The sequence below is a fragment of the Opisthorchis viverrini genome (assembly GCF_000715545.1).
Source record: "Opisthorchis viverrini unplaced genomic scaffold opera_v5_34, whole genome shotgun sequence".
NCBI classification, from domain to species: domain Eukaryota; kingdom Metazoa; phylum Platyhelminthes; class Trematoda; order Opisthorchiida; family Opisthorchiidae; genus Opisthorchis; species Opisthorchis viverrini.
This window is the reverse complement of record NW_008751690.1, coordinates 1,531,312-1,544,069: the sequence shown is the minus strand read 5'-3', so window position 1 is coordinate 1,544,069 and position 12,758 is coordinate 1,531,312. Positions and strand designations below refer to the sequence as shown.

The window sequence follows — 12,758 nt, the reverse complement described above, 5'->3', positions numbered from 1 at the left end:
CCTAGCATTATATTGGCCTTCACGCTTCATTCGGGTGGCATGGCAGCTAGGCGCTGAAAGGGTGCTATAGCTGTGCCATTGCTTAAAGTTATTTTTTCTCGGCATTAAGTGCCATTTTGCCTTGTTACAATCCACAATACAATAAGGCCTTTGAGTACGAATCCATTCAGGCGCCACCTCACTTACTTAGTGCCTTTCGAAAAATGACCTTGAATAAGGATGATTCATTACAAGGTCAAGATTTTTCGGAATTTTGACAAATTTTATTTAAGGAGAACAACAATGAGGGCCCTCTAATTTACTCCGGGTTGGCTCGTCGACACTGTTCATTGTTTCATCAACAACTTTTGCCTTATTTTGGTGTGTCAAATGGCTTAAACTCTTCCGCAAGGTAGTAGACAGCTCTATGCCCCAATCGGTACCGCATTCATAGCCTTTAGTAAATGTAGCCTCTGTTCTCCAGCTTATTTGCCTCATTCGCCTTAGTTTTGATTGGTTTACGGACAGAATCATTTGTTCATCATTCCCTGATCCACTATTAAACAACTAAGGTGTTCGTCTTAGTTATTTATTTATTCAGTGATGTCATGCTCTCACCTGATCGTATATCTTGCTTTCAAACCTTTTTGGAGACAAACGAGAAGCTTGTTCTTTCGGAAGGGCTTCGTAAACAGTCGGTAGTTTTCAACTGGGCAACGTTTCGCTTTTGACACAAATGCTTCAAACCAAGTGAGCGGGTTACCAACTTGGCCAGGTTTTAAAGCAGACAAAGAGCCTATCAGCAAGACCTCTTTCGATTAACATACTCAGTCAGTGTTGAGTGTCAGTTAAAATGTGTTGTCGGGCAGTGTGGTTGCTTAAATCTTAGGTTTCATGATTTGGGTGAATTTGAAGTTATTTTCTGTCTGGTTTTGGTCCGGTTCAAGGCACCTCAGTCGATGATTCATTTTCAGTGTCACTGGTACATTTTCTTGGTCTGTATGAGTTTGTAAGTGCTACGATACTAGTCGTGGTTGGGGTTAGAGTAGGTGGAATTTTCGTTCGTTTCAGTTCATTCACTTCAAATCTTAGCTATTTCTGTTTATGACTCCTGTTTCTATTCGTCAATTTGTGTGCCCGAACACCGTTGCACTGAGCAATAGACTTTCGTAACGCAATGATCGACGGGGCTACCTGCATCCATGTGACTAAATCTGGTCCTAACTGTGTACCGGTTCATCTTTTTCTAAATCCGTGGTTCTGAGTTGGGTTCGCCGATTCATCGGATACCAGCAGTTGTTCTTAAGGCCACAATCGTCGATCATTTGTAATGTATTAATGTGTATTTGGGCCCGTACATACTGGTCTTTTCTTTCGTTCGCGTCAGACAACCATATCCAAACGTCATCTAGAGTATCAGTCTGGGTCAATCCACATATTCCGATAGGCAAGCTTAAGCGATTACTTCAACTGGGGATATCGGATCAAACAATCTCAACGAAGATGAGGTATCATATCAAAGTCAATAAAGGAAGTTCTACTGCTATAGAGCGACTACTGTCACGATAACGTGTCACATGTCCTGTGTGACGAGCAAAGGGATTTTGCTCGAAGATGACGGATAACCAGGATTGTGATGGGGACTACCACAGAACAACCACCTGCCCACGCTCATGGTTGACGGAAGGCTGGGGATGTTGGTACAATAGAATGGTGCACAGCTGTTGTACTGATCTCCGTAACACAGGTCCCTCTTCTAAAGAAAATAACCACACTTATCAACTCGTCGTCTTCTTAAAGGGCGATTACTCTAAATCTTTGTCCGAAAAAAAAAACTAGGCTTGAATTTATAACATTCTCCGTAGTCACAGGCTATCTTGGGGCGAACGATCTCACACATTATAATTGGGACATCTCATCTTTGCAGGAAGGTCCAGATAAAACACACTTGCGTGTGCATTTTTTGGTCAGTAATTTGTGAGGCCGAATGACAAGTCGTTCGCATTCCTGTGTATTCAGCGCAACTGAATTGTTCTTTTTCTGATACGACGGCATTTGGTCTATATCCGGTGTGCTAAAACATGCCAGGGAGTCGATATTATCTCACCTGAGGAAATGCACTTGTTATCAAATTCAGTAGGTGGGGAGGCACAGAAAGCAGCGGCGAAAATGATTGTCACCTCTATTACATCGTGGGTCAGTAATTGGAGCATGGTGGTGGTACTCAGTGAGAATATCTAGAATAATCGCGAGCATATCACTCTCACATCAGAGCTGTACTACAGCTTTACATCCAGAGGCATTTCGTAACACTAATAAGAAACCAAACAGCCAAACTGGGAAGTTTGTCCCGGTCAATACTTACGTGAGTTGGAATTGAAGTACTTCAATGTAGTGAGCGTTTTCTGAATGAAATATTTTCCACCGGCTCTCGCGAGTCGGTCCGCTGCAGTCCAAGGTAAGGTGACCACGAAACCCCTTAAAACTGCAATGAAAGCTATGCAGAATGCACACCAAAGCGCCTCGCTGTCAACACCAGACCATGGGAGATAATCAAAACAATCAAAATGACGTTGTAACCTCAAACTTGACGTGTGTCCATGCCTTCGCGCGCTTTCCGAGAGGCCAGATTTTTCTCTCCGTATTGGGAAGATACTAGTTGACCATAATCCGCGGTCGTTCGTGCGTGGCAAATCGGAATGAGTGAAAAGGAAAAGATATATGTGGCGGGTGTAGGTAGTCGTAATCCAGAGGAAAGAAATCTTGTGGATCTGTAGGACAGATTCGAATTGAGGATGCCTTAATGTTGGGATGTTTTTCTGAGTGCATCGTTGTCAACTGATCCCAGTCTATACAAAAGCCTGAACTCTCGAAGTTACCTTGATCAGAAGGATTGAGTACTTGGAGAAATTGACCGATAATTTCAACACTCAGTCATTTTTCAAACGAAACAGGAAGCAGTTCATGATGTGCTTTTAGTTGTCGTTCAGGAATGGTGAACTTCCAACATTCATCGATCTCTCATTTTTCTTAATTTGGAATCACGGAAACTGTTTCTTCTAGATGGGCTATATGGAATTCGTGAACGGCGCTGAATTCAAAAGTCGGATTGATGATTATTGAACTATGAATGCCGTTTTCGAGATACACTAAAAGATGCTGTCTTACGCCGGTGCTTTTCCGCTGTCATAGACCTGCATATCAAACCCCCTACCGCAGTCGTCTATGTTCGTCCTTCTTGCTTTTTAGGTAAACGGGTAGACGCAACACCATTTCAGTGGACGGAAGATAACCCACCCTTCACAGACTACTGTCGTCAGTTGGCAGACTGTGGTTTCAACTACTGGGGAACGGAGATGATGATGTCTGGATGCAACGGTCGCCAGCTGGAAGCACACATTTATATTGGAGTTGTCTATTATCAAAGACTCAGGCATATGGTGGCCGACAAGTATCAAGTGAGTTTACTAACATATGTCTCTCTTTTCGGTAAAATAAACCGGTACCATTTATCTCTTAGATTCATCATTAATTCGGAGTTGTTTTTGTTTACTTGTGCTTTTCTAGGTATCCGTCGACAAAAATTATTTCGCAACAAACCATTAGTGCCTTTGTCCGCGGTAATACTGAAAAAATGCTCGGCTTCCGATCAACATACTTTAAGGTCGATCGCTTCTAAGTTTCGATAAGTCACATCTGAACTGTGATTGAAAACGCAAGAGTTTTAGCAGTGTAGCCTTTCGGTTAGGTGATCTTGTAACTTAGAATGGTGTGATATTTAAACCACAGAGAAACCCTTGGTCAAACATTGACATCTTCCGTATGTCTTCTGCTCCATAAAGCAGTATAGATCGCACAATCGCAGATCTGGCCTTCCCGAGATACAACCGCATCTCCAGCCACTGTGCCGGGACTTATACAGCTGCCCAGGTAAACAAATTTATCTACCTAGTCACTTGGCTCGCCTGCAAGCAAGAGGTATGGGTTTGATCCCACCCAGTCTTGTAGCAGCACTTAACATTTTGCAGGTGTAAAGCGCACGCATGCATTCGGGAAGGATCTGAACCAAGGAGAGTAATATCGTCTACATACTCAATATCTATGAGCGAACGTCCCGGAAGCATTTTGATTCAGAGGTAGGCTGGAAGATTTCAAGTAGCATATCAATAACAAAGTTGAAGATGAAAGGCGAGAGTTGACGGCCTTGTCTTACATTAATGGACGTGGTAAACTCAAACGAAAGCTTCTCGTATACTCGTACGCGTCTAGAGGAGTTCGCATACGGTGCCCTCATAAGGGATATAAATTTGGGAGGGACATCCTTGTTCACCAGGACCTCGCCACCATTGAAGAATGTTGGATGCAGACCATCCGAGGCAGGTGCCTTGTCGCCCTTCAGGTTTGAAATCTCATACTGGATTTCGGTTGTTGATGGCGCGTTGGTGTCACTGTTTCGTTCGGACCCGCGTCGTTCTTCCAGCGGTTGTGTTGAAGGATACCAGGTGCACTGTTCTTTGAAGTGCTCAGCCCACCACTCAAGGCGACGATTGACGGAGTGAATTGCTGTTTCGTCCTTTTCTCATATTGTTCAACCGGCACCTGTCTTCTTTTGACCGATGGATCGAATCCATTGGAGCAGGGTGCGGCTGTTTCCTGCCATGTCCTTGGCCTCCGCAGTCCACTGACGTTCTATGCCGTTCTTCAAGCTCCTGATTATCCAATGTTTGAGGGATCTGCGTGCGCCATCATGATCACTAGTTGCGGCCATGGTCTTTCTGGTTGCGGCCTCGAGTCGGTTGGCCTGGGCAAACAGTTTAGAAAGCTGTGAGCACTGCTTCTTTAACTCGCCTCTATTCAACTTCCAAGCATTCTTCGTCCTCCGCATGACTCTGTGCTTCCAGTAGCTTTCTAGCCAGGTGAACTGGATATTCTCAAGCTGCTGAAGCTTGCCGAAATTTATGGACGGAGCTGCTCTCTTTTGGCACGTGTATTGCTGGCGGAAAGCGAAGTTCCAACCGAGCCCGTACATTGGTATGATCAGAGTCAAGTTGCGTACCCCAGAAGGAAAGACAGTCCTTAACTGAGGCCCTTTAATGGCCCAATTGAGTCCTCGACTGTCTTGTGGTAGGTGGTCTCCAAGTAACTCGATGTGTGCGTTTGTGTTGAAAGTTTGTACTGGCCAGGAACAAACGATGATCTGCACACAACTGAAGAAATCGCTTTCCATTATACGTACGCTCAGCAACGACCCTAAATCGACCACCTAACTGTGCTTCTTCCGGACTTAGTCGTCCAAATTGGGCATTCATATCACCCGTCAGGATCAGTATATCCATCCTTCTTGCCGACCGAAGCAGTCGTGACAGATCTTGATAAAACTCGTCCTTCTCAGTTTCAGAAGTGCAGTCAGTTGGGGCGTAGGCTGATACGGCAAACAAACACCGTTTACTATATCGACCTGCGTTAATCTTAATGGAACCAGACAGCCGCACAGCGCAAAGGCGTCTGTTTACTGGGATCCAGTCCAGTAAGGCGCTTTCAGCCTAGGGGTTGAGTTCAACAATCACAACGTAGAAACCACGAACCACTGCGTCAGGATCACCAGATACCCGAAGAGTGAACTGTGGAACATCCGTGCTCGTACTAAGCGGCTTGAGGAGCGGGACCGAAGTGGGGTCTTGTAAGCGTCTTTCGGAGACATCATATATCGAAAAGGGAAAGCAAGGTTTCAGCAAGGGATGTCTGTTACCCCATTTGACATACAGGACGGACATTAGAGGCTGCAATTCTGGTCAGATCTCTTGAAGCTTACTGGTTAGAGCGCGAATTTACTAACCAGAAGGTCCGTGGTTCGAACCCGGCCTCTGCCTCCCGACTTCCCCTGTCCATACTTGGGCAACCTGGCAGTATCCCAGCCCTCGTTCTTCCTTCGGGTGTCATGGCATTAGGCACCAAAAGAGTGGCAAAGCTGAATGATTTATTATTATCGCTATTATTTTGGTTTATTTTTCTGGACGAAGGTTTAGACGCGGAGTAGTGGTAAGGGTGTTGGCAGATGGGTTGACTGTACTGCATTGTGCTATGGGTGGGGAGGGAGTATGGGAAAAGCCGGTTAGCGAAAAGATTATACTTCTCGGTTGCTTTGGCCGAAGAACGGGGTTTAGCTGAGCCTCTTGGCTCAAAAGTCGGGCCCACTGGGCCGTGGAAGGATGTAGGGTTTTGTTTCGGGACCTTACACCTAGCATCTGATTTAAAAGTCTGAACCGCAAGAGACAGTGGTTCTTAGGGTTTTCTTGGGGGACTCTGCCCGAAGCCAATGACTTAATAGTCCGACCCACGTGGCTGTACGGGGCCGGCTTGGTCCCAGGACGCTTGGTTTAAGGCATTACTGTCTCACTGCTGATGTGGCTGCGCGCAGCAGGTGACTTTTGAGCACCAGCAGACTCTTTGGTCCTAAAGATATTTCGACCACACTGAATAATGTGCCAGTGGTCACGGTCAATCGTTGGGCGATCGGAGTGTGCGTTTTCGGGACCGACCTTTCATAACTCGTCCTTCCCCGAGCGAAGGGAGCATCGCTGCTTCCATGAATATGGACATGCTGGTCGCCTGGGGGAACACCTTACTGCCTTCACACTCCTATCGCAGAGGACAGTACAACTTTACCTCCAGGCCGCCTCGTAATACGATTAAGCGCAGTACGGGATTTGCTGTTCCTCGCCGGGCTGCTCGCCGTTGACCTTCCTGGCATGGTTGGAACTTTGGTTACTGAGTTCCTGCCCTATACAGCCTGCAGGATCATTGCAGCACAAAAGCCCGATCACGACGACAAGGCGACCGCTTTAGGTTATAGACTGCAGCTTGATCTCAAAGCGAAAGTCACTTATCTTCTCACGCATAAGAACCCGCCTAATGTATTTGATCTGAGCTCATATACTAGAATGTAAATAGCTCCTCCAAGGGTCGTTCATGTTCTGGATCAACCGAAATGGAAGCGTTCCCTTCCGGGGTTCAGACGCTGTAAGCTCTACTCTCGTGCAGTTTCTTGTTGCCGATGTGAACACCAGTTAAGTATTGTGACGTAGTATGAGGTTTGAAGCATTAAACACCAATTTACCGGAATTAAAATGACAGATTATCGACAAAACCAGTGATGAGCCAACAGTCTAACGTCCTCATCATTAATGTTTTTTTTTCCAGTGGACTTGACATGACACGCGATTTAACCTTTAGAGCACTAAAACGGGCATTGCAGTGCCTCCATTTGATTATTTGTGATTTATATGACAGATTGCTATTCGCTCCCTGATTCTACCGAATAGTGGTTCCAGGCTGATAGCTATGCAATTTGCCCCATCGTTGGGCTCATGGACTTGTCTGAGAGTATTCCGAAATACCTGCGGGAATAGATGGCGTCTCAAAGTAACTTAAGCAAAAAGGCATGTTTGGTGTAGTTCTCAATTAATAAGTGTGCGGTGTTTCACCAGGCAAAATGATTTTCATCAAACTTTGATGAATTCTCGTGCTGATTGTATCGTCCTATAATGTGAGTTCCAGAAGGTGGATGGTTCCAATCGTGAACACTTGCAGTACAGGAACCTCAACCCAAATAATCGCCTGGATTGACTAAACAGATGTTCCCTTCGTGAAAGCACCTGTCTTGGGAAGAAGACTGTCTGGCAATGCAATCATGTTTTGGGCTGATCCTTTTCGCGCTCTTTTTGGAAGCACTCTCTTTGGAGGCACCCTGGTGTGGAACAGTACTGTGCCGTAAACTTTAGGTAGATGAATCGCGAAGTCTGATAAATATTACCCAGCATAATTTTAAGCACATACGTCGTGCATATGCCTGACGACACCGTACCACAGTCATATGATTCCAACGTGTTTGGGACTTTGAATTATTCTCTGCGTTGTCTATCCGTTGTCTGTCCATTGAAATGCCTTCATTTTGTTTACACTTCACGATGTCCCAGGAGATCGCTTTGATCTTAAATAGTTTTGAGTACCAGAAATGTAAGTCTTAAGCCTTCTTTTGAACAATCATGAGTAACTATAGGCATCAGGAATTGTTGAGCTATCACTCTATTTCGTTTGACTTTTCCCATCCTTGTAGGTGTGTGTTCCGCATGTTGTGTGGTTGAAAAGCTCACGTTCCTCACTAACGTACTTTGATATGAAGCTTCATTTGCTCTTGATATTATCTTCATAGGTCCGATCACAAGGTCGGTTTGACCCTATTTTACGCCAGCCCATCAAAGGTCGAAAAGTGGGCGGAGGAATCCGTCTCGGTGAAATGGAGCGAGACTGTCTCCTATCTCAAGGGCTTTCATTTACTTTGCAAGATCGAATGGTGGACTCCAACTGCGATACTGTTACGGTAGGTGCTACATTGGTGCATTTTTATGGTTCCGACTTCTTTCTCATCTGGAGGAGAGCAGACAGCGTCGATTCTCGGCGGCAGTCGTGGTTTCCAGATCCCAGATGAACAGGAAATTAGACAGAACTAAATGGTTCATTCGTTTTGTTTTAACCGTAAAACGGTTAAAAAGAACCCATCGGGGCCAGGAAATTTCATTGTCAGGGGAGTGCACTTGAGTTGCCACACAATCTGCTGGCGTGGGATAGCTCGAGCAAAGTTATCGTTTACCAGAAAAATACGCTTAACTGCATTTGAGTCTGTTATCGAACTTACAAAGCAATATAAATGGAACAGAATAAATACAATAGTGTGGATGATCAGTCAATCTTTACGTATAGGTAATTGAATGTTCCTCTTTCTTTTTTGTTTGAGCAATGAACGATTCTGTTCAGCGTTATATCTACTATTTAAGGCTATGTTTCCTGCATGTTTACGACCGAAGAAATATAGATGTTGTGTCTCATTGTTTATGGCTTCTCACTGTCTCCTTCCTGACAGTGTGTTTATCCCCTCAGACAAACGTAGATTTATTTCACCTCGCATCTCCTACTGCTGTTATGGCAACCGTGGGATTTAAAGATGTCACAGTTGAGTGATTTTTTTGGACACAACTTTCAGTGACCAATGGGCAGGATATTCTTTAGAGAAAACTCTTGGATGAAGAGTGTAAACATTTGATACAGGATCGCACTGTAAGATGATATTGAAAACGTAATGATGATGATTGACCCGCAGAAAAAATTGGCCACTTTCCTGTGAGGAACCATATAATATTAGCTTTTACTGTCGTCCTATCAGCTGAATTATGTCTAGCCGTTGAAATTTCCGTAGGACTGGAGTTTTCTTTCGGACAGTGAGTGGTGCGATATTGTTGCTCGTATATGGCGATTGGCATTTTCATAGCTTACGATTAAGTTGGCTTGGAGTGTCCGTGATACACCAGATTGATTGCCAAATCAAGTCTCCGCAGTTCTGACCAGGCGAACAGTTTTCCATCTGTGACACTTTGCTCACTGGAGTCGTAAAAGTGTTCGTTCGCTTCATTCCAGGGCGTTCACCGGATGGGAGTCAACGGAGGTTACAAGCCCATACACCACGGTTTTGCATTTGTGTTCTATATGCCCATCCTGCTTTATCAAACGTTTCTTTGTTTCTTCCCTTCAGATGTTAGCCTGCAAAAAATGTGGCAGCCTTGTCCACACTGACCTCGCACGAAATGTTTCGTCCAATGAGGATTTTTCCACAAGCTTTCTCGGTGTTTCCTCAGTAGGTAGTGCCGAATCATCCGGGCCGTTTAATCGACATTTGTGGAGTTGCCGACTGTGTGACAGGACAGAAGTTGATTCATCTTTTATCGGGAATACAAAGGGACATTTGAAACGAGTTCGGGTTTCCGCTGCCTTTCGATACCTCGTCTACGAATTGTCTTGTATGAATATACAAACTCACTTAACTTTACGTGACTTGGTATGACCCTTGTCAAAGTCGTTCCGCATTTGTATACATTGAATATAATTCAGAATTCACTGAGGCTTTGTTGTCTCTGGGAGGGCCACGATATCAAATCACTTATCATAGCTGTTTCCACATTGATAATTGTTTTTTTACTTATTCAATGATCCATGGATCTCGCTATGAACTTCCGACCCATCGGGTTTAGTTTGGAATGCAGTTGCTTCACTCTGGTGCTTCTGGTTTGTTTCCAACTTGGGATCCCCTCAGGCGAGACGACGTTCAGTCTGTCAGCCTTGGTGTGCGTCCTACCATAATGTTTTCCGTTGTCCCTCCTATGCTGCTTCCTAGTCTTACGAGTCCTTTTCAGTAGTTTCATAACATTATTCGGGAAATTGCCTCACTTCCCATGACAAACCGATGTATTCTTAATTCTTTTAGTGTTGTAATGTGAGGGATTTTCATTGTCTGGTAGAAGTCATACATGGTTCGCTGTGAGCTGGTGAATGTGTTCTGCGATTGCTTATTAGCTTTACAGTAGCATAAATCCTGAGACGAGTAAATATTTATAAATTGGTTTTCTGATCTGTTCATCCCTCATGGTCTTTCAAAGCACAACAGTGTATAGAGGTTCGCCTTGGCGCTTGTTGTGAACATTTGGTTAGGTGGTGCTTCCAACGGCATCTGTTCATACTGTGTGAAACACAATAAAGACCACCCGTCTTTTCTAGGTTCTTTTTGTCCCTATTCGATTTAGGGCATTCAGACTGATAGATCTCCACCTGATTGGCCTAGGGACACCCATTTTTTACCCAGCTGCCGGAGTTGTCGGAACCTGGTGACATCCGACCAGAGAGGGCTACGTCTGCGTGGAAAGTATGGACTCTTGATAACCACCATGGTCCACCAATAGTGGGTGTTTAATTGGAATATTGAGCAAAGCAGTTAGATATGGTTATGGCTATCAATCCTCCATACTTGTCCAATCATCGTATATTTTTATACATACTGTTGTATGTATCTTGGACGCTTGAACGACACACTATTTGTGGTTCTGCTTTCCCGGGAACCGCAGCAAATCTCTTAGGCACCGTAGCAAAACAATAGTTGGTGGACGAATGGGAATTCGCCTGCAGGACGCATCCTCCAAACATACACCCCAAGGTAGCCGCTCACCGATACAGCATCCATTCTACCTGCTTATCACAAACTAACGAAAGGAGTTGATGGTCCAGTGACCGATTTAAGAGTCACCCTCGCCTTTTTTTTCGTGGATAGCCGCTCTACCACCCAGTTTCACCAAGCGGCATGATGTAAGCTCTTTTCAATGTACCCCGGTTTTCGGACATGTACTAGGGTGGAGAACCACGGGCGCCAATCTCACCCTGGCAGCCAACATGGTGGGGCTGTTCTAATCACGTCAATCGCAGGTTCTCGAGTCGTGAGCTTGGTGGGGATGGGATCCCGAGAGGGTAATCTGAGAGGCTTGTTTATGCCATGCAGGTTGGAAGCAAGCCCTCGTTAGTGGGCTACAGATCACCCGTCAAATGATTATCTTGTCACAAGTGCGTTGTCGAGTCGTTTGGTTTTGAGGCGCGTTAATGTAAAAAGAACTCGTCCGGTTCGGTGTCCTTTGTTTTTCTGATAGCAAGTGAACTGGGAGTTCGTCATTAAAACACAACAGACAAGGCAGAAGCTAACGATAAAGTCCAACTCTTGTGGTGTATATTCCAAGTGTATTACTTATTCATCTAGCCTATGGTTCGAAGGTGGAATCGAAGTTATCTTATGGATGTGCCATATAGATGTACTTTCAGTCAGCATCAGAAGGAACTCTGGTCGATACTATACAATGTACGTTATACATTATATATTATATACTGGACGAACAATGTAGTCTCTCGGAAACCGATGTTATATGTTCTGAGTCAACTGAACAGTCATCTGACCAGAATGGAGCATTGTGCATTGAAATGTGCCAAATATTTTAAGTCCAATTATGCTACATAGGGACAAATGGAAATGTGTTCTCCTGACAAGATATTTTGCTATATTGCTCGATAAATTCAGTAGCCAGTTTTCATGCCAGTCAAACAGATATCCAGAAACTCGAGGGGAATGAAGAACTGAAATCCCACCCCGTTTTCAACCCCACATAAGCAGTATCAAGAGATTTTCTTGAAAGAACAGAGGGCAAATATTTTATTTCTGTGGTTATTAAAAACCGGGTTATTCGTAAAGTTCCTAAATGGAAGGTGCAAAAAGTATGGATATGAATAAGCGCGGTTATCAAATAGCACACAAGAGTTAACTCAGACAGGATCAAGCTGAAGTGACTAAAAGTTGTTTTCCGGTTCTCGGAGTAGCGGCCGATCACGAGAGGCTAGCGTAGTCGCAAAACTGAGATGTAGACAAGAGGAAGAATGAAGGTTTAGCGAAATTAAATTCAGCCTATTAAACGTAATATTGTCAGTGTATAATACAAGGGTATCCAGAGAGATAATATGTAAGGTATACGAACGAAGCATCTGAAGTGACCGAACAAGATGATGAACCTATCGTTGTGAATAACTGCAAGGTAAAAATATCACAAGCAAGATACACAAGCGAAAAATGATGAAGCTCCCTCAGCTGACTATTTTTTGGCATTAAGTGCGCTCAAAAGCACCCCATTTTTCAGGTGAATCTAATTTATCGACCAAACGTCGAGTCACAGTGCCCAGTAAGACTTAAACTTGCTAGAAACGGAACAGATGAGAACACCTGCTCCAGCAGCCCATGTGGACAAATTATGCGAAGATGTGTCGTTAAGGTATTCAATCTGAATCGCGTTAAGTAATGAACCTGTTTTCAGTTTTTCACTACCAACTAGCTACATTTTCATGCCTTCCGGACTCTCTAGGAA

At 44.4% G+C, this 12,758-nt stretch overlaps 1 protein-coding gene across 1 annotated transcript in view; it reads left to right on the top strand.

Moving 5' to 3' along the window:
- The window catches only part of T265_02684 (hypothetical protein), a gene marked incomplete at both ends in the record, with an annotated part of 37,450 nt that extends 27,554 nt beyond the window's left edge, over positions 1 to 9,896 (top strand). Inside the window, 3 exons of the mRNA XM_009166986.1 lie at positions 3,229 to 3,437; positions 8,192 to 8,359; positions 9,566 to 9,896. Coding sequence (XP_009165250.1) covers positions 3,229 to 3,437; positions 8,192 to 8,359; positions 9,566 to 9,874 — 686 coding nt within the window. The remainder of the gene's footprint in view (positions 1 to 3,228; positions 3,438 to 8,191; positions 8,360 to 9,565) is intronic.
- Positions 9,897 to 12,758: the final 2,862 nt, after the last annotated feature.